Raw genomic sequence first — 17,162 nt, 5'->3', positions numbered from 1 at the left:
GATGCGCCTCCCACACGGTGCCATGGCCTCCATCCACCTCCACCGCCTCAGCGCAGCCAGCAGCTGGGGATGCTTTTCCCGTGCCGAGCCCCAGCAGCGGCCCTCAGGTGCTGGCGAGCGGGTACCCAGCCGGCATAGAGCACAAGGAGGTCTTTATGAGCCGCCCGTGGGCCGTACACAGGGGCGGCTTTGTGTGAGGGGCGCCATCCTGGCGCAGCCGGAGGCTGCCGCCCTCGCCTGCCATCCCCTCAAGCCCTCACCACCTCCTCGACCCTGCGGAGGATGGCTGCAGGGGGTGCAGAGCCTGGCACCGCTTCTGCCTTCGTCACCCATCACCTTCCCCATGGCAGCGGGTAGCAGGGAGGAGCAGCCATAGCGGGGTGAAGCCGGCTGGCTCGTGCCCTGCTGCCCTCTCCAAGCCACTTGCGGGTCTGGCACCCGCCAAAGGGGCTGGGCACAAGCCAGACCCCCTGGCTGTGTGCAGCAGGACGTTGTGTTCAGGGCAGAGTGAGGACATCCTTCCTACAGCTGTTTTTATTTTGTCAGAGGTTACAAGGCGCGAGGAGCCAGACCTGCATGCTGGCAGGCTGGGGTGGTGGAGATAAGGAAAGGAGGGCTGGCACAGGTGGGCACGCAGCCTGGTCCCCCTGCAATGCGCATCTCCTGCTGTGACCCCCACCATGGCCTCTGGGGTCTTCCTTGCAGCCTTAGCAATGGGCAGGATGCCTTCTGCGGTTGCTTTGCCCTAACAGCAGTGAGCAAGCATTGTGGGAGAGGAATTGGAGAATATCGTAGAATATCCCGAGTTGGAATGGATCCACAAGGATCACTGAGTCCAACTCCTGGGTACGTCTCTAATGGGACAAGAACGGAGGTCACCAAGCTGAACCTGCTCCATCACTCCGCAGGACAGACCCTGGCTTGGCCCCACATCCACCTCCAGCAGGGATCAGAACTCATACGGGGACACGAAGGCGGTGACCTTGAAGATGTGCTTGCCCAGCAGCACCTTGTGGGAGAACTCGCTCATCTCCAGCTCCACCTCCAGCGTGGCCGGCCCCACCACCGGGCTGGTGAGCACCAGCTCTCCCGTCTGCCGGTCGGAGCGCCGCACGGCGAAGACGCCCTGGCCACGGCCGCCCATGATGGCGAAGCGCAGGCTGTCGCCCACGAAGCGGGTGGTGGACATCTTGAAGAGGACGCGGGGCACGCTGCGGTTGGCCTGGAGCGGCAGGTAGTGGAAGGAGATGGAGGTGGCAGCCAGGCGGCAGGCTCGGCTGTCCATGGGGCAGGGGTTCCTCTCGCACTGGCTGCCAGGAGACAAGAGGTACCACGACTCAGCACCGTGGTTGGCAGCACTTTGGAGTTGCCTGCTTGCAAACAAGCTTATGGTGACCTCCAGCTTCATGTCCTGTGGTGGAGCAACACAAGGAAGCCACATCCAAGGAGGTTCAGCCTCGGAGCTGTGTCCCTGGGCTGGGCATGGGATCTGGAGGCAGATCCGCAGCCTGGAGCAGGGATCCTGCTCTGCCTGGGGTGCTGCAAGAGCTGTGCCAGGCGAGGGGGAAGCAGCCAGCGGGGCCGGCTGTGCTTGGCAGCTGTGCACAAAGCAGTTCAGTCTCGCAAGCAGGACCGGGGGGCTGTTTCCATGCTGGATTGCAGCCAGAGGCACTGCACGAACGTACAGAGGAGGGGAAATGGCATCATTCCCCCCGGAGTCCTGGGCACCAGCGCTGCTGGCATTTGATTAATGCTCCAGTGAAGCCAGCCCGGAGCACGGCTCCCGGACAGAGGTGCTTTGCTCTGGCTGGAGCCCTGAGCACTGCACAGCGCCAAGATAAAGCCACCTTGTATTTGGGTGCTCCCGCCCACGCCCCCAACCACTGGCGTCTCAAAGCCTTTGGCACCAGGCATCCTGGAGCGTGCCAAGCACTCCCTGTGTGACAATTTGCCACCAGCACTCTCCTTGCTTGCTCCCTGGGTGCTAAGATATGATTCCCTGGGCACGTGCAGGGCCCGTCTCCTCCTTTAAGAGGCTGCAATGCAGCCCACGCCACGCACAATACTCACAAGCTGGATGTCTTGACATAGCTGGTGTTGTGGCGGGGCGGGGGGCACTTGGGGCGCACGCAGCGGTGGCCCCCGAAGGTGTTGATGCAAAGCTCCCCGTGGGTGCAGTTGTGCTGGCTCCCGGTGCACTCGTCGACATCTGTGGTGGCAAAAAGGGGGTGAACGGGGCCGGCCCCACACCTCCTGGCTGTGCAGGATGCTCCGTGCCACGGTGAGCACAGGATGCTTGTTGCCCTGGGTCTTACCCTCGCAGGTGTTGCGGTCGGCGTGGAGCACGTACCCCGGGGGGCAGAGGCAGCGGTAGGAGCCCGGGAGGTTGAGGCAGTCGTGGAGGCAGAGCCGGGTCTGGGGGCTGGGCTGGAAAAGCTGGCACTCATCGACATCTGCAGGGTACAGAGGGGATGGATTGGGGGGACCTGTCCCCACCGAGCCCCATCCCTCCTCGTCCCCTGTACCTTGGCACACGCCTCCAGCTCGCATCTGGAAGCCGGTGTCGCAGCTGCAGTGCCGTGAGCCCGGGCGGCCCTCGGCACAACGGGGCTGGCGGCTGAAGGAGGAGTTGCTCAGCGTCACCCAGTCTGTGGGGAGGATGTGGTGTCACCACCAGGGAAGAATGGGATGTATGGAACAGCCCTAATTTGTGCCCCTGTCGAGCTCAGGATGGGTCTGAGGGCACCTACAGGTGTAGACGGGGCTCTGGCAGCTGGTTCCCGACCAACCCCGTGGGCACAGGCACGTGTAGCTCTGGTTGCCATCCACACAGGTCCCGCCGTTTGCACATGGGTTGCTGGAACAGTCATCAATACCTGGGGAGAAGGAGCTGATAAATACCACGAGACCAGGGCTGGGGAGCTGGAGAAGCCGATCCCTGCCCCTTCCTGCCACCCAGCCCCGCCGGGACGCAGCCCCGGTGCCCATCGCGGTGGCCTCTGGGCTGCTCCCGGCGCAGTCCCGTGGCCGGGAGCAGGGCGATGGAGGAGCCGTCCCCGAGCCCGCGCCACTTCACTTCTGCAGAAGGGCTGGGTGCCGCCCCAGGTGCGGTCACGCCGGCAGGTCCGTGTCTCCGAGCCCACCAGCCGAAAACCAGCGTCGCAGACGAAGTGAACGTCGTGGCCCACCCGTGCGCTCCGGCCCAGCTTCCTCCCGTTTGCGGGCACTGCCAGCTGCGGACAGGTCTCTGCGGACAGACAGACGGACACGGGTGAGGATGGGGATGGCACCCACGCTGGAGCCAGCCCCGGTCCCCGGCTCAGAGCTTGGGATCCTGCCACAAGCTTCTCTCTCCGGTGCTGTGGGGTGCCAGGCGTTACCGTTGCGCTTGCTGGCCAGCCTCTGGACGCGGCTCTGCAGCGCCGAGAGCTGCTTCTTGAGGCTGCGTGTGCCCTGGAGGTGGGCAGCCTCCTGCGCCGACAGCAGCTTCTGCATCTGCCGCACGGTGCTGAGCACCTGCTGGTGGCTCAGGCACTCCTGGGGGAAGGCAAGGTTCTCCCCGTCACCCGCCGGGCTGCACCCTGTCCCCTCCTATGCAGGCGGGCAGCACTTGGGGACGGTTGGGATGCTCTGAGCTCTTCTCTCCCCATCCCACCGCGGGGTCTGTCTTTGCTTCTGCATCTCCTCCAACCCCAGCCTCCCTCCTGGCCCTACTCTGGTGCTGAGGGAACACCCCGGGTGGGTCCAGCATCCTCCCCAGCAGGGGCTGAGCCCCCAAACCACCCCCATGGCCCAGAGCAGCCCCATGGATTGTGTCTGTGCCCATCTCGGGAGCGGGGTCCTTACCTGGGTGCTGCCGAGGGGCAGCTGCAGGACGCACAGAGCCACCCAGGCTGGCAGCAGGACGAGCAGCATCGCGGCGGGGCTGGCTGCTGCCACGCAGGCTGCAAGGACGAGATGCCAGCAGTCCGGTCCTGCCCCGCTCCCCCGGAGCCACCAAGAGAAGACCGAGGTCCCCTCCCCACCCCAGGCCACCCCGTACTCCTGCAGCCACATCCCCAGCACTGAGGGACCCCCACCGGCACCCCAAGCACCCCAAAGACCCCCTCAGACCCCCCCCCCCACGGTGACACGGCAACGCCACTGCCATGTGGCATCACCCCAAGGCCACCTCACCCACAGACCTGCTGGGCTCTCCCACGGAGGGACCTGGCCAGGTTTTGGGGGCTCTGTGAGGAGGGACGTGCCCTAGGCACCCAGCCCAGCTCGACCCCTTTTGGTCTCTCCCTCGCAGCCGTGCGCGCTCCTCCGCTCGCTGGGATTTCTCCTTGGCGCGTGTGTGCGTGCCTGAGTGTTTGTTGGTTTTTCCCCTGCCCGAGCCGTAGGAAAGTTTCCTCTTGGCACCCGCACTGGCCTCTCCCTTCCCTCTCCGCAGATCAGAGGGTTTGGGGCCTTTCATGTCACACGGGCAGCAGATGCCGGCTTTCCCTGCGGACGCGGCTCACATGGGCCGGCCGGGGCCAGGCGCTGGCTGTCACGGTGCTCGCAGCGCTACCGGTGAACAAAACGCACAGCAGTGCTCAGGATGGGGCTGATCCAGCGTGTGGGATGGGAACGGGGAAGGTTCCAGGACAAGGGGTGGCTTTGGGGTCTGCATCAGGGCAGGGCGGGGAGCTGGGTGTCACCGCAGGCTGGGTTAGAGTTAGGGTTGGCATCAGCATCGGGGTGTGGGTTAATGTTAGGGTCAGGGTGAGGGTTGGGGATGCTCCCAGGCTGTCCTGTATGGGAAGCGCTGGCCTCACTTGACCCCACAGGGGGGGGAATGGCAGTGGGTGACTGTCCCCTGGCCACCCCTGAGGCTGGAAGCCCAGGAAGGTGCCATCAGGCTGGGACACGGAGCTCCAGCATCACTCACACTGCAGGATCCGGGACGAGAGGGGAGCAAGAACCACGGCAGCAGCACAGGGGACACGGGCTGGTTTCTGGGATGGGCTGTGGGGGCTCGGACCCTCCCCACACCCCGAGCAGGCTGGTGCTGCTGGTGGGGGTGCCAGCACTGGATGTGTACAGTGGCTGTGCAGGACACCGACGGGCTGCAATAGCCCCTTGCTTTTGGGGGCTCACCGCAATGGGGCCCCTCTACCAAGGGATCTCCCCCAAGCTGGGGCAGAGCCCCCGCAGCAGAGCCCCCCCATCCAACCCCAAGCATCTCTCCCACCCTGTATCCACGCTGCCCAGCTCCCCGGAGCGGGAATTTGGCTTCGTGCCCACGGCTCCCTCCCCAGTGGTGTGCGTTACCTCCCCGGCATGTTTAATTCATGGGGCAGGAAGAAAGCAAGCAGTGGGGCTGGGGGGCGATGCCGCCGTCCCCCAGTCCCTGGGATCCCGGCTTTGCTGTCCCCAGCACGGTGGCGGGGCTGGGACCGAGCCCCCCATTTGCACCCACCCCGTGTGCTCGGCGGAGGGGCCCCCGAGCTGTCTCCACCGCCCGCGTCTGTTTTGACAGAGCTATTACTCACCCGTCAACCTTTTGTTCGGGCTGACCAGCAGTGCCTGTCTGAAGTCCTGAATAGGATCAAATCTTGGAAGCAGACACACAGGCACGCAGGACCGGCTCGTCCCTCCCCAAATCCTCCCTTCCCTCCCAAATCTTCCCTTCTGTGAGAGCGGCTGCGGGGCATGGAGGACGGCAGGGGTCCGGCCGGCCGGCTCCTGGTGCTGCTGGCCTGCCTGGCCTGGAGGCTGGGAGAGACGGAGAAACTGTCCCCGCTGGCTCCGGGGCCCCGAGGTAACGGGGAGAGGGGACAGGAGGGCTCACTGCCCTGTGGGGGCAGCTTGGGAAGTCCCTAAGGGGATGGGATGATTGCGCCCCAGTCCTGTCCCTAACCAGGTGCTCCCCAGGAGGGCAGGGGTTTGGGGTGGTGATGGGGATGTGGGGCTGGTGGTGGGGACGTGGGGCTGGTAATAGGGACGTGGGGCTGGTAATAGGGACCCAGGTACAGTGCTGGGGGCTCGGGGCTGGTGACAGATCCATCCCAGAGGGAGGCAGCGCGGTGCCCAACACCCCGATACCATCTGGGGACCGGGCGCATTCCCGGTGGTCTCGCCTCCCCCTGCCCGGCCCCTGTCCCCTTTGTGCTCCTGCCCAAAAGCGCTTCCCTCGCTCCCCTCCGGTCTCCATGGAGACCTGGGAGCCTTCCCCATATCCCCGGCTGCCGCGTGGGACCGGCTGTGGTGGGGGCACCCGCTCGGCCCCCGGCTCCAGCCCCCGGCCGCCCCTCACCCTCTGCAGCTCTCAGCGCGAAGGAGACCTTCCTGGTGCTCTCGCTGCACAACAAGCTGAGGAGCAAAGTGCAGCCGCCCGCTGCCAACATGCAGAAGCTGGTGAGTGCCCCAGGACTCTTCCAGACCCAGTGCACACCAAGGGCTGGTCCCTCGGGGTCCCCAATATCCCCTGATGGTCCTCTGATGTCCCCCTCATACTTACTCGACATCTCCTGGTGGTTGACCCATCTTCTGGTGGTCCCCAATCACCTCCAGGTGGTGCCCAGGTCACCAAACATCCACTGCTTGTTCCCAGTCACCTCCTGGTGGTCCCCAGTCACCTTTTGGTGGTTGCCCAACATCCCCTGGTGGTCCCCAGTCATCCCCTGGTGGTCAGCCACGTCCCGATGGTCCCCAATCACCTCCTTGTGGTTGCCCAACAACTCCTGGTGGTCCTCGGTCACCTCCTGGAAGTCCCCAACCATCCCCTGCTGGTCAGTCATGCCCTGGTGGTCCCCAGTCATCTCCCGATGGTTGCCCAACATCTCCTGGTGGTCCCCAGTCACCTCCTGGTGGTGCCCAGGTCACCAAACATCCACTGCTTGTTCCCAGTCACTTCCTGGTGGTCCCCAGTCACCTCTTGGTGGTCAGCCACGTCCCGATGGTCCCCAATCACCTCCTTGTGGTTGCCCAACATTTCCTGGTGGTCTCCAGTCACCTCTTGGTGGTCCCCAGTCATCCCCTAATGGTCAAGTTACATCCTGGTGGTCCCCATTCATCTCCTGGTGGTTGCCCAACATCCCCTGGTGGTCCCCAATCACCTGGTGGCTGTCCAACCCCCCCACTTGCCCCCCATCACCCCATGGGTACCTCCACGACGCCCCCACCACCCCCACCCGCTGTCCCAGCAGGAGTGGAGCGAGGAGCTGGCGCAGCTGGCGACGGCACGGGTGGCCGGCTGCCTGGCATCCCCCGCTCCCCCACCAGCCCCACAGCTGGGCTGGAGCGAGACCCTGCTCCCGGTGGGCGCCGGGGGCTTCGTGGAGCTGCTGGAGCGCTGGTTCGCCGAGGGGCACCGCTACGACTACGGGGCGGCGCGCTGCACCGGCAACGCCACCTGCAACCACTACACACAGGTAGGGCAAGAGGGGCACGAGGGGCACAAGGGGAGGTGGGTGGGTGGTTGGGGGGCGTCAGCGCGTAATGGTGCCCCCTCTCCTGCAGCTGGTGTGGGCGACATCGGGGAGGGTGGGCTGCAGCCGGCAGCTCTGCGCCGGGACCCGGGGCCGCAGCCAAGCCTTCGCCTGCGCCTACCGGCCGGGGTAAGGGGCTGGGGGTGTGGGGTTTATGTTAATAGGGGGGGTCTGGGTGGGGTGGGTGGGTTTTTTTGTTAATAGGGGGTGGGGCTTTGTGTTTTAGGGGCGTGGCTTTGCCCAGAAGGGGGCATGGCTTGGTGCTCTTGCTCCATTGATAGTGCATGGCTTGGGTCGAGTGGGCATGGTCATAATTTTTTTTTGGGGGGTGGCAATGGGTGGGGCTTGTTGTGGCCCCACCTCCCAGCTGCCCTCCTCGGGTAGGGGCAACTGGGAGCTGTCCGGGGCCCCCATCGCCCCCTACCAGCGCGGGCCCTGGTGCTCGCTCTGCACCGCCGGCCTCTCCGGGTGCTTCAAGTCCTGGGACCACGGCGGCGGGCTCTGCGGTGAGTCCCTGTGCACCCCCCCAGCCAGCACCCCCCCCCCCAAAACCTGGCCGTGCCCAGCCCCTGAGCACCGCCTGCCCCCCCATGTGCCCACCCAGAGGTCCCCAGGAACCCATGCCGCATGAGCTGCAGGAACGGCGGGCACCTCAACGTCAGCTCCTGCCGCTGCCACTGCCCCCCTGGCTACACGGGGCGCTACTGCCAAGGTGAGCGCCCGCTGGGGTGGACGAGGACGAGCTGGATGCTGGCAGCACGAGGCAGGCGCGTGTGCCCGGTGCGTGTGTAGGGTGAGTGTGGTGCTCGGGGGCGAGCAGTGCATGTGTGTGCATGGCTGGTTGCAGCATGCGGGGCAATGCACGTGCAAGGTGAGCACAGGGCGTGCACACTTGGTTCCCTGGGTGCATGCTTGGTGCAGCGCGTGCGTGTGCATGGTCAGTGCGGTGCATGCCTCGTTGCAATGTGTGCATGTTTGCTGCATGTGTGTGCACGGTCCATGCAGTGCCCGTGGCCTGCTTGCTGTGTGTGCGTGCAGTAGCTCAGCACATGCACGCAGCACACGGGCAAGGGAGGATGGTCCTGGGGCCGGCTGCCCCGTGGCGACCTCATTCCGTGCCTTTTCGCCAGTTCGGTGCAGCGTGCGGTGCCTCCACGGGAAGTTCAGGCAGGAGGAGTGCTCCTGCCTCTGCGACGCTGGCTACGGTGGCGCTGAGTGTGGCGGTGAGTGGGGGCTGCCCGGAGGCTGGGGGGGTGTCCCCGTTGTCGCTGACCTGTGCCCGCAGCCAGGGTCCGGTTCCCTTTCCACACCTGCGATGTGACGATCGATGGTGACTGCTTCATGGTGTCCCCCGAGGCTGACACGTACTATGGAGCCAAGGCCAAGTGCCAGGTGATCCCTGTCCCTCCTAAAACGTCCCAAAGTCCCATGGCTCGGTCCACGGTGGTCACACGCATACTCCAAGCCTGTGCTGGGGAGCAGAGGAGCAGATCTGAGCCGCCCGCTCCCTCCGTGGCTTCCCTCCAGGAGAAAGGGGCCATGCTGGCCCAAGTCAGCAATCAGAAGGTGCAGGACATCCTGGCCTTCTTCCTCAGCCGCCTGGAGAGCAGCAACAGGGTGACGGACACCGACTTTGAGACCCGAAACTTCTGGATCGGTGAGTCCTACCGGGGTGCTGCTGGACATCCCACCCCACTAATAGACATCCCACCCCACTAATGGACATCCCACTCCTCTAATGGACATCCCACCCCTCTGGCTCCCCCCAGGTCTCACCTACAAGATGTCCAAGGCTTCGTTCCGCTGGGACACGGGCGAGCCTTCCACCTTCACCAGCTTTGCTTTCGGGCAGCCAGACAACCAGGGGTAGGTGCCCACCGGTGTCCCATCCCCACGGGAGACGTGGTGAGCTCCGTGCTGCCACCCTGTCCCTCTCCCGTCCCTCACAGGTTCGGGAACTGCGTGGAGATGCAGGCATCAGCCGCTTTCAACTGGAACGACCAACGCTGCAAGACCCGGAACCGGTACCTCTGCCAGTTCGGTGAGCGCGTGGCCACAGCCCCCAAGGGGTCTCCTCCATCCCGTTAGTGTGGCCGGGAGCATCCCGATGGAGGTGCCACCTTCTGGGCATGGGGAGCGCTGATTTTGTTTCCCATTGCAGCCCAGGAGCACATTTCCCAGTGGCAGCGGGACCCCTGAGCAGGCAGCCCCAGGCTGTGCCCCCTGCCCACTGTGAGGGCATCTCCAGCAGCAGCTGGGGACGGGGACAGGGGACAAGCGTGGCACTGGGACTGGCCGAGAAGGGCGCACGCTGTGCATCAGCATCCCAGATGCGGTGTCATCTTCTGCTCCTCGCCTTCCTCTGTTGACAACCACCATGGCAAGGAGATGCCCAGCCTGGGACAGCTTAAACTGGTGGCCAGCGAGGAGCCAGGCGGGGCCTTTGGGTGGCACACACCTTGGCACGGCTCAGAGTGAGGGCCAGGCTCGGCGTGGTGCCACCGGCAGCAGGACAGGGGCGTCACCACGAAGCCACCAGCCTGGCGCCGCGGGTCCCCTGCCACCAACCGGGCAGATAACAAAGACCTCTCCATTCGGAAGAGCCTTTTTGTCTCCTTGACCTCTTCATTTTGGCCACGGCCCCCGTCCTGCCCATGCTGCACCCAGGGGATCGCACTTGGCTGGTGCCCAGTGTCCCCAGCGGGTCCCAGCGGCCGTGGCGGGGACACGGGGACACGGTGTGCGGGTGGGATGGGGCCGGACCACGGGGCTTCGAGGGTCCTGCAGAGGATGCGGGGGGTCCTGCGGAGGCCAGAAGTGCCCCCCAGGACGGGACACGTCTCCTGGGAAGGGGCCGGCACCGGCCGTCCCCCCGTGGCGCACGGGACGCGGGGCGCACGGAGAGCGCGGAGCCTCCCCCGGCGGGGCTCGGGGGACCCCCGGCATGGGGGGCAGCTCGGAACCGGGGGGGTCTCGCCCACCCCCGGCCGCCCCCGCCGTGGTTCGCCCCGCTCCCCCTGCCGTCGGCGGCGTGGTACGGCTCGGGGGCGGCGCGCTCGGCCCGGAGCCGCTCGGGGGGGGCCGTGCCGGGCCGTGCCGGGCCGGGCTCCGGCGGGGCCATGAGCGCGGCGGGCGGGCGGGACGCCTGCTGGAGATGTGAGTACCGGGCACCGGGAGGATGGAGGGGCCGCGGGGGGCCGCGGGGAAGGTGAGCGGCACGGCCCCGGCACGGCCCCGGCCAGGGATGCTCCTTGGCGCCGGGATGCTCCGCGCAACGGGGGGTGTCCTCCCGGAGCCGCACCGCGATGTCCCCGCTCCTCCCCCGGCACGGGGCTGTGCGCCGCCACCCGGGGGCCTCCCGTGGCCCCTTCCCCAGTGCCTGTCCCTCCCCAGGACGAGGATGTCCCCTGGTACCGGGATGTCCCCGTGCCATCACCCCCAGGACAGGGACATTCTCTCATGCTGGGATGTCCCCATGCCATCACCCCCAGGCCAAGGACATCCCCACCAGTTTGGGGCAGAAGCCCCAGCACAAAACCAGTGTCCCAGGGGTGATGGAGCCCTTCTGGCTCTGGTCCCCTTGCCCCGATTGATCCCCTCAGCATGTCACGGGACACCACGGGTACAGAGCCACCCCCCCGTGTGCCACTCACATGCGGCTCCATGCAAGGCGTCAAGCTGCTGGGGGTGAGGGACACACCACGAGGGACTGCTGAGGGTATGGGGCAGGTGGGGGGACACACTAAAAGCAAGCAGTGCTTTTATGGGAGTCACCCATGGGACAGCTGGTGGTGGTTACGGTGCTGGTGACACCCGTGGGACAGCTGGTGGTGATTATGGTGCTTGTGACCATGCAAGAGGGAGAACTCAACACAGCCACCAGCTCCTATCCCAGGGGTTTAGGAGCTGCCAGCCTGTGCTGCCTGATCCTCCAGGATCCGGGCTTTTTTTTGCTCTTTTTTGATTCTTTCCTAAGCCCTTGACCCACTACCTGTCACGGTGTGGGAAAGCAAATGTAACCCCAGGGCTGTAGGGGAGGAAGCCAAGCGGATCCTGGTGATTGCCACCTCGCCACCCAGCTCCAACCCGAGCACGGGAGGTGGGAAGCCAGCAGTGAGTACCCGGAGAGGAATCGGGCTGCGAGCGACACGGGGAGCTGCTGTAATGAGGAGAGCACTGCCAGGAGATTTCGCGTTGTTCCTCCAGCCAAAATCACAACATTAAATCTATCTCGATGTTAGCAAGGAGCTGCAGCGATGGCTCTCAGGGAAATGCTCTTGATGGAAGAGACGGAGCCGGGAGCGGAGCCTTGGTGCTGGGGGAGAGGACGAGCAGGGGACAAGGAGATGCCCATCGGTGACCTCCTGGTGAAGCCCCCAGGAGTTAGCAGATGTCAGGAGATGCGGCAGCCCCCTGGTGCCCGGTACAGCTCTGGGCACATCTGGGCTGAGGCTGGTGGCAGCGCATCTGGGGACAGGCGTGGAGCACCTCATGAAGCCGTGGGCTCCTTTGGGTGCCGCGTCCCCGTCATCGGTGTCCAGCCTGCTCTGGAGTGCTCCAAAAAATACCTAAATTCCTTGTCAGGCGGATTCACCACAGCAGGGGGGACATATCTGTGGGGATTAATTACCCTTGTTACCAGAGCTGCTTCCTGGGGCTCGTGGGGCATGCGGGGTGTCCACAGGGTGTCCACAGCTGCGGGGGCAGCCGGGGTGGCCCCCATCCTCCTGCTGCTTCTCTTGGGGTTTGGCTTAGAGGGAGCTGGTGGCTGTGATGCAGACACTGAAAGCTCCAGCAGGAGAGGAACCATCCGGCTCCCAGTTCTCGTTCTGTTTCTGCGCTGCTCATTCCCCTGCTGTCTCTCCCCCCTCAGATCTGGACATGGCCAGGGAGGCCAAGCCGAGCCGGGCCAGGCTGGGCCAGAAGAGGCAGCACAGCAGCAGCCTGTACCAGTGAGTGCCGTGGCGTGGTGGGGAGGGCATGGAAGTGGGGGGAGCTCCTCTTCCTCACACTGCTCTTCATCCCTTCGGTCCTTCTTCCGCATGCCCTTGGTGGTGGATGCTCACCTGGCTCCATAGGATGTCCCGACCCTGTCTCCGTGGGCACCTCCCTAACCCTAACCCCAACCCTAACCCTAACCCTCCTCACCGAGGGTCTGAGGCTTCTACCCAGCAGAAGATCCCTGTGGTCTCCATGTGGTTGCAGTTTGGGCTTTTAAATGAGGTCCCTTGGGGGACAGGTGCCCAAGCAGAGATCTGGGGGCATGGTGTCCTACCCACGCGGGGATGGGGGCCACCAGCAGAAGGGTCGGTCCCTGTCCCTGTGTGTGTTCAGCTCCTGGGCTCCGCAGGGACCCTCGTCCCTGCTGGGTGCCACACGGGCACGTGGCACAGAGGGGACCAGAGCCAGCACCGGGCTCTGCCTCTCGTTAGAGAGCTTCTGGATTGAATTAATTGCTCTGCCCGTTGCCATGGCACCGGGGCCATGCAGGGAGGCAGCGCTGGCAGGGCAGGGACCGCGGTCCCCGTGGCTGCTGGAGCACGGAGCCGCTGCATCGCTCTTCCCGCGGGATGCTCTGGGGAGCCGTGCTCATCCACAGCAAATCCCATCTCAGGGTCACACCGCAGAGCGAGGCCAGCACGTGGCGAGCCGGTGACCGCGCGCGTCCGGCTTCGTGCGTGGAAATGGCAGGAGGCACACCACAAGTCCTGGGGTGCTCCAGTGGGACACGCTGCCCTGGTGGCAGCAAGGGACAGAGCGCAGGTGCCCGAGGCTGCTGTGGCAGCGGCGATGCTCTGAGCTTTGTCTCACCTCGTGCGAGGCTGCATCCAGCGCTCATCGACTCCGCGAGAGCTGAAGCGGCAAAATGAGCATCAGCGCCTTGCCTCCTCCGTGGCGTGTGATTTATTGCCGGCGTGCCGGCTCCCCGCGCGGGAGGCAGTTTGGTGACAGATCGCCTCTTAATTTGGAGCTGAGCAAGCTGTCGGCGTGCTCCCGGAGCCAGGGACTGTGAAATTCAACGTCAGCCAGCTCCAAATCCAGAGCCCCGCTCCCGGGGATGGGGACACGCGGTGGGCGGCTGTCCCTGCCCTACGGTGCCATGGCTGGTGACTTGCTGTCCTCTGTCCCCTCCCGCAGCAGTAACTGTGACCTGGACTACGATCTCTACAGGGACGACTTCCCGTACCGGTGAGCGTGGTGGCACAAAGTGGGGGCCCCAGGAAGGCAGCCCCAGCACCCTGGCAGAGGCTGCGCTGCCCCCAAGCAGCACCCGTGCCGGGGCTGTGCCAGTTATTGGGGTGGAGGCAGCGTTTTTATTCTCACGCTGCTTTTTTTGTGCCCTCGCAGGGTGTACGAGTACCAGAAGATCCCACCCCTCATTAACCGCATCCCCGTCAAGGCCAGGAGAACTCACACAGGAGCAGGAGGCAAAAGCAGCCCGAGCCCCCAGCCCGGGACACGGAGCAGCAGCAGCAGCTCCACGGGGACACGGACAAAACGTGAGTGGGATGGGGCGGCTGGGCTGGAGGGGCTGGGTCCTGCGGGAGGCAACGAGCCGGGGAGCCTGGCTGCGTGCCCCTCGGTGCGTTGCAGCAGTGCCTGTGCCCACACCGCTTGCTCGGTGCTGACCTCGTTGTTACGAGGTGTGGGGTGGGATCCCTACAGCTCCTCTCGCCCGCAGTGCGAGCCGAGGAGCTGCACTCCATCAAGGGGGAGCTGAGCCAGATCAAGGCGCAGGTGGACAGCCTGCTGGAGAGCCTGGAGCGCATGGACCAGCGGAGAGAGCGGCTCTCGGGTGAGGGATGCTGCCTGCCCCGGACCCTGCCGAGTCCAAACCCCGCTGAGACATTCCCCGCACCGGTCCCCTCCCCTCGTCCCCTTTGGTGCCATGGGGCTTTGACCCCCGCCCTGTGAGCACAGGGCTGCTGCTCTGCACGGGCACACCGAGCTCCTGCTGTCCCTGTCCCCGCAGGGTGCAAGGAGAGCGAGAAGAAGAGGGCGGAGGCGGGCGCAGCGTCACCGTCCCCGGTGGGAGAGGGCTCCCGGGGCAAGGAGGGGACAGGAGGGGACGGGCACCTGCGTGCCATCGACAGCGCGGAGGAGAGCACGGACACAGAGGAGACGGTAAGGCGGGGGCCAGCTGCCTTCCCCTGGCTCCCTGCTTTGCCAAAATCGGGTCCTGGTGGGCTCTGTTAGGGATGCTCCGTGCTCCCTGGGGTGCACCCCAGGACCCTGCTCTGTTTTTCTCCTTGCAGATGAAAGCGCACATCTCGGACCCCGAGGGGAGCCACTAGATGGACTGGGCATACTGGAGCCTTCCCGGCGTGCCAGCAGCTCCTGTCTTGTGCCCGTCTTTCTTTCGAGGCTTCCAGCTCGTGCCACGCTGGTGCCAGGTGCCTGCTCCCGGCACTCGCATCCCCTGCCATGGTGCCAGCAGCCCCGTGTCCCATCCTGGCCAGCCACGGTGAGAGAAGTCTGTGTTTGAGTGCGCTTTGGGTTTGTTTTTGTTTGTTTGTTTTTTTTTTTTTTGTTCCTCCTGTTTTCCACCTGGGGATAAGTACACAGGGAGGGCAGAAGGGCCACGTCCCGAAGGAGCAGCAGCCTGGAGCAGAAATCCACGGTGTCCTCCCTTCTTGGATAAAGTGCCCCGTGCACACCGGTCACATCCCAAACCCTTGCCCCCAGCTGGTGGTGCTGGAGGCGACCGCCCTAAAGCGGAGCCAGAGGGGCTCTCAGCACAGGACAAATCCCCAGCCCCATGCCACCAGCACCATGGCACAGGGCCTGGGGGCTCCCAGTTGCTTGTGGATTTTCCTTACCAGTTCCCCCACGTCTCCCACCCTGCTCCTGTGGGCAGGACGGAGCCTCTGCCCCGGGAATTCACACCCCCAGCCCCACTCCCCCCCTCCCGCAGAGCCGTGCCACGTGTCCGTGTCCCTCGTTTCTAGGTCGTCCTTCTTGCTGGTAGGAAGTTGTTCTGTATCTCTAATTTGCTCTGGTAAAAGAGTGTCTTGTGTTGGAAAGGAAAAAGAATAAAATTTGTATTCCTTTTCTCTGGTTATTTGACTCCGAGGTGGGATTTTACCGCTCTAGGTGTGTCTGAGAGCTGCTGCAGCTCACGCTGGGGTCGGGCACTTCGGGTAAGCAGCCAGCACCGCGCGCAGCGTGCCCCAAACCAGCTGCTGGGCTGAGGAAAGCCCCAGCAGAACCCAACCCTGGCTCCAGCTCCTTTTCCCCCAAAACCAGGTCAGGGTTTGCAGGGAAGAGGGCCCCAGCCGACTCAGTCAGGCAGAAGACTCACCAGAACAGCCTAATTTATTGTAAAAAATGAAACAAAACAAAACACAATGTCTCTGCCACCGTGGAGCTCAACAGGCAGGAGTCACAGAGGTCCAAAGTCTGTGATGGGACACAGCGGTCGTGGTGGGGACGTCGCAGTGGGGACATTGTGGTGCCAGGGCTTGTGCTGGTGGGGCTCAGCTGCCTGGGGGGGCTCTAGCGTCCCACGGGGTAGCTCGGGGAGTCTCTGGTGGCACCAAGGATGGCTCGGGGAGCCCCTAGAATTGTCCAGCAGCACCAGGGGTGTCTCTGGCGGTGTGAGGGGCGGCTCCAAGGGTCTCCAGCAGTGCCAAGAGCTGCTCCGGGGGTCTCTGGCAGCACGAGGGGTGGCTCCACGGGTCTCCGGTGGTGTGGGTGGCAGCGTGGGCAGGTCCCGGGGCTCTCCGCAGGCACCAGGGGAGGCTCCGGGCATCTCCGGAGATTTGTGGGGTGACTCAGGGTGGCTTGGGGACCCTCCACCTCCACAGGGGGACCCCTCAGGCACTGTGCGCCGCATCCCTGCGCTTCACCGCCCGCAGCAAGCTCTGCCTCAGCACGGGGTACAGCCGGTGGCATCCATCCAAACCAAGCCTCAACGCCTCCCCCCAGCTCTCGGGATCCCCTCCACGGCCTCCCCCGAGCACCGCCGACACCTGGTTGAGCGCGGGCAGCAGCGCCAGCGTCAAGCGGGCAGCGGCTCTGCGCTCCTCGGCCTCACCGGGCTGCAGCAGCCAAGCTCCGGAGGGGTGCCCGGGGTCCCGGCAGAGCGCGCAGCCCACGGCCAGGTCGTACATCTCCACCCCGGCGTCTGCCAAGGCCAAGGAAGCGGCGCTGATGGCAGCAGCCAGCGCGGAGCCTCCGTCCTGCAGCAGCAGGGCGCTGACAGTCAGGCGTGCCCGTGGGTACCGAGCCAGGCGCACCGCCGGCTCCAGCGCCTCCCGCAGCGCCGCCGCCGCCTCCCGTTCCGCCTCCCGTTCCGCAGCACCCCCGGGTCTCGGCCTGGCTCCCCGGCTGCTGAAAGGGGCTCGGCGGAACTCGCACACCAGCTTTCCCCCTCCTCCTCCTCCTCCTCCTGCTCCTGTCGTTCCCCCACCCGGCTCGGCCGCCTCCCTGGGTCCCCAGGCGGCGCACAGCACCTTGGTGCCGCCGCTCAGCTCCACGTAGGCCGAGCCCTCGGCTTGGCTCAGCAGCCCGGCGCGGGCGAAAAGAGGGCGCAGGGCGCAAGGGTCCCGCGGCCCCGAGCCTTCTGCTTCTCCTTCTCCTCCTTCCCCGGCACCCTCCTCGTCCTCCTCGGCCGCCCACAGCGCCGGCGGCTGGGACTCGTCGGGGCCCTGCAGGCGGCGGTGATCCAGCGGCATGGTTACAGCAGGAGGAGGAAGAGGAGGA

At 65.3% G+C, this 17,162-nt stretch overlaps 4 protein-coding genes across 6 annotated transcripts; 2 read left to right on the top strand and 2 right to left on the bottom strand.

Annotated features, from left to right (window-relative positions):
* Window positions 1–515: 515 nt before the first annotated feature.
* Window positions 516–5,654, bottom strand: LOC137862126 (fibulin-7-like). 3 transcript variants are annotated; one of them, XM_068693824.1, is made up of 9 exons: window positions 5,520–5,654; window positions 3,847–3,944; window positions 3,381–3,537; window positions 3,077–3,247; window positions 2,751–2,876; window positions 2,526–2,648; window positions 2,316–2,453; window positions 2,071–2,209; window positions 516–1,310 (listed from the first exon to the last, which is right to left on the bottom strand). In XM_068693824.1, exons 2-9 carry the CDS (start codon window positions 3,913–3,915, stop codon window positions 950–952), a joined length of 1,284 nt encoding a protein of 427 aa, XP_068549925.1. In that variant the 5' UTR covers window positions 3,916–3,944; window positions 5,520–5,654; the 3' UTR covers window positions 516–949. The 3 variants fall into 3 exon arrangements, with proteins under 3 accessions (XP_068549925.1, XP_068549924.1, XP_068549926.1); XM_068693823.1 differs by lacking the exon at window positions 5,520–5,654 and adding an exon at window positions 4,185–4,476; XM_068693825.1 differs by lacking the exons at window positions 2,316–2,453; window positions 5,520–5,654 and adding an exon at window positions 4,185–4,493.
* Window positions 5,648–10,059, top strand: LOC137862125 (C-type lectin domain family 18 member A-like). Its single transcript, XM_068693822.1, has 12 exons — window positions 5,648–5,788; window positions 6,293–6,384; window positions 7,176–7,400; window positions 7,489–7,586; window positions 7,842–7,963; window positions 8,062–8,169; window positions 8,588–8,680; window positions 8,743–8,849; window positions 8,985–9,114; window positions 9,227–9,323; window positions 9,407–9,498; window positions 9,619–10,059. Exons 1-12 carry the CDS (start codon window positions 5,680–5,682, stop codon window positions 9,654–9,656), a joined length of 1,311 nt encoding a protein of 436 aa, XP_068549923.1. The 5' UTR covers window positions 5,648–5,679; the 3' UTR covers window positions 9,657–10,059.
* A 402-nt stretch (window positions 10,060–10,461) lies between these two features.
* LOC137862129 (RNA-binding Raly-like protein) lies at window positions 10,462–15,517 on the top strand. Its single transcript, XM_068693828.1, has 7 exons — window positions 10,462–10,613; window positions 12,331–12,409; window positions 13,596–13,646; window positions 13,806–13,957; window positions 14,140–14,253; window positions 14,431–14,582; window positions 14,714–15,517. The coding sequence occupies exons 1-7, from the start codon at window positions 10,577–10,579 to the stop codon at window positions 14,750–14,752; spliced, it is 624 nt and encodes a 207-aa protein (XP_068549929.1). The 5' UTR covers window positions 10,462–10,576; the 3' UTR covers window positions 14,753–15,517.
* A 238-nt stretch (window positions 15,518–15,755) lies between these two features.
* Window positions 15,756–17,149, bottom strand: EXOSC6 (exosome component 6). Its single transcript, XM_068693826.1, has one exon. The coding sequence runs from the start codon at window positions 17,132–17,134 to the stop codon at window positions 16,274–16,276; it is 861 nt and encodes a 286-aa protein (XP_068549927.1). The 5' UTR covers window positions 17,135–17,149; the 3' UTR covers window positions 15,756–16,273.
* Window positions 17,150–17,162: the final 13 nt, after the last annotated feature.

Source organism: Anas acuta, chromosome 10, assembly GCF_963932015.1.
Source record: "Anas acuta chromosome 10, bAnaAcu1.1, whole genome shotgun sequence".
In the NCBI taxonomy this organism is placed as follows: Eukaryota; Metazoa; Chordata; class Aves; order Anseriformes; family Anatidae; genus Anas; species Anas acuta.
Note: the sequence above shows the minus strand (reverse complement) of the source record. Positions and strands in the feature narration are given on the sequence as shown.

What these genes read in the sequence shown, in the direction of transcription:
- LOC137862126 (XM_068693824.1), bottom strand. Translation starts at nt 3,915, where the DNA reads ATGCTGCTCGTCCTGCTGCCAGCCTGGGTGGCTCTGTGCGTCCTGCAG. An exon ending in CCAGAGCCCCGTCTACACCT is followed by an intron (nt 2,649 to 2,750) that starts GTAGGTGCCCTC and finishes TCCTCCCCACAG; the next exon opens with ACTGGGTGACGCTGAGCAAC. An exon ending in TATGTCAAGACATCCAGCTT is followed by an intron (nt 1,311 to 2,070) that starts GTGAGTATTGTG and finishes GTCTCCTGGCAG; the next exon opens with CCAGTGCGAGAGGAACCCCT.
- LOC137862125 (XM_068693822.1), top strand. Translation starts at nt 5,680, where the DNA reads ATGGAGGACGGCAGGGGTCCGGCCGGCCGGCTCCTGGTGCTGCTGGCC. An exon ending in CCTGCAACCACTACACACAG is followed by an intron (nt 7,401 to 7,488) that starts GTAGGGCAAGAG and finishes CCTCTCCTGCAG; the next exon opens with CTGGTGTGGGCGACATCGGG. An exon ending in GGGCAGCCAGACAACCAGGG is followed by an intron (nt 9,324 to 9,406) that starts GTAGGTGCCCAC and finishes CGTCCCTCACAG; the next exon opens with GTTCGGGAACTGCGTGGAGA.
- LOC137862129 (XM_068693828.1), top strand. Translation starts at nt 10,577, where the DNA reads ATGAGCGCGGCGGGCGGGCGGGACGCCTGCTGGAGAT. An exon ending in GCGGGACGCCTGCTGGAGAT is followed by an intron (nt 10,614 to 12,330) that starts GTGAGTACCGGG and finishes CTCCCCCCTCAG; the next exon opens with ATCTGGACATGGCCAGGGAG. An exon ending in AGGGACGACTTCCCGTACCG is followed by an intron (nt 13,647 to 13,805) that starts GTGAGCGTGGTG and finishes GTGCCCTCGCAG; the next exon opens with GGTGTACGAGTACCAGAAGA.
- EXOSC6 (XM_068693826.1), bottom strand. Translation starts at nt 17,134, where the DNA reads ATGCCGCTGGATCACCGCCGCCTGCAGGGCCCCGACGAGTCCCAGCCG.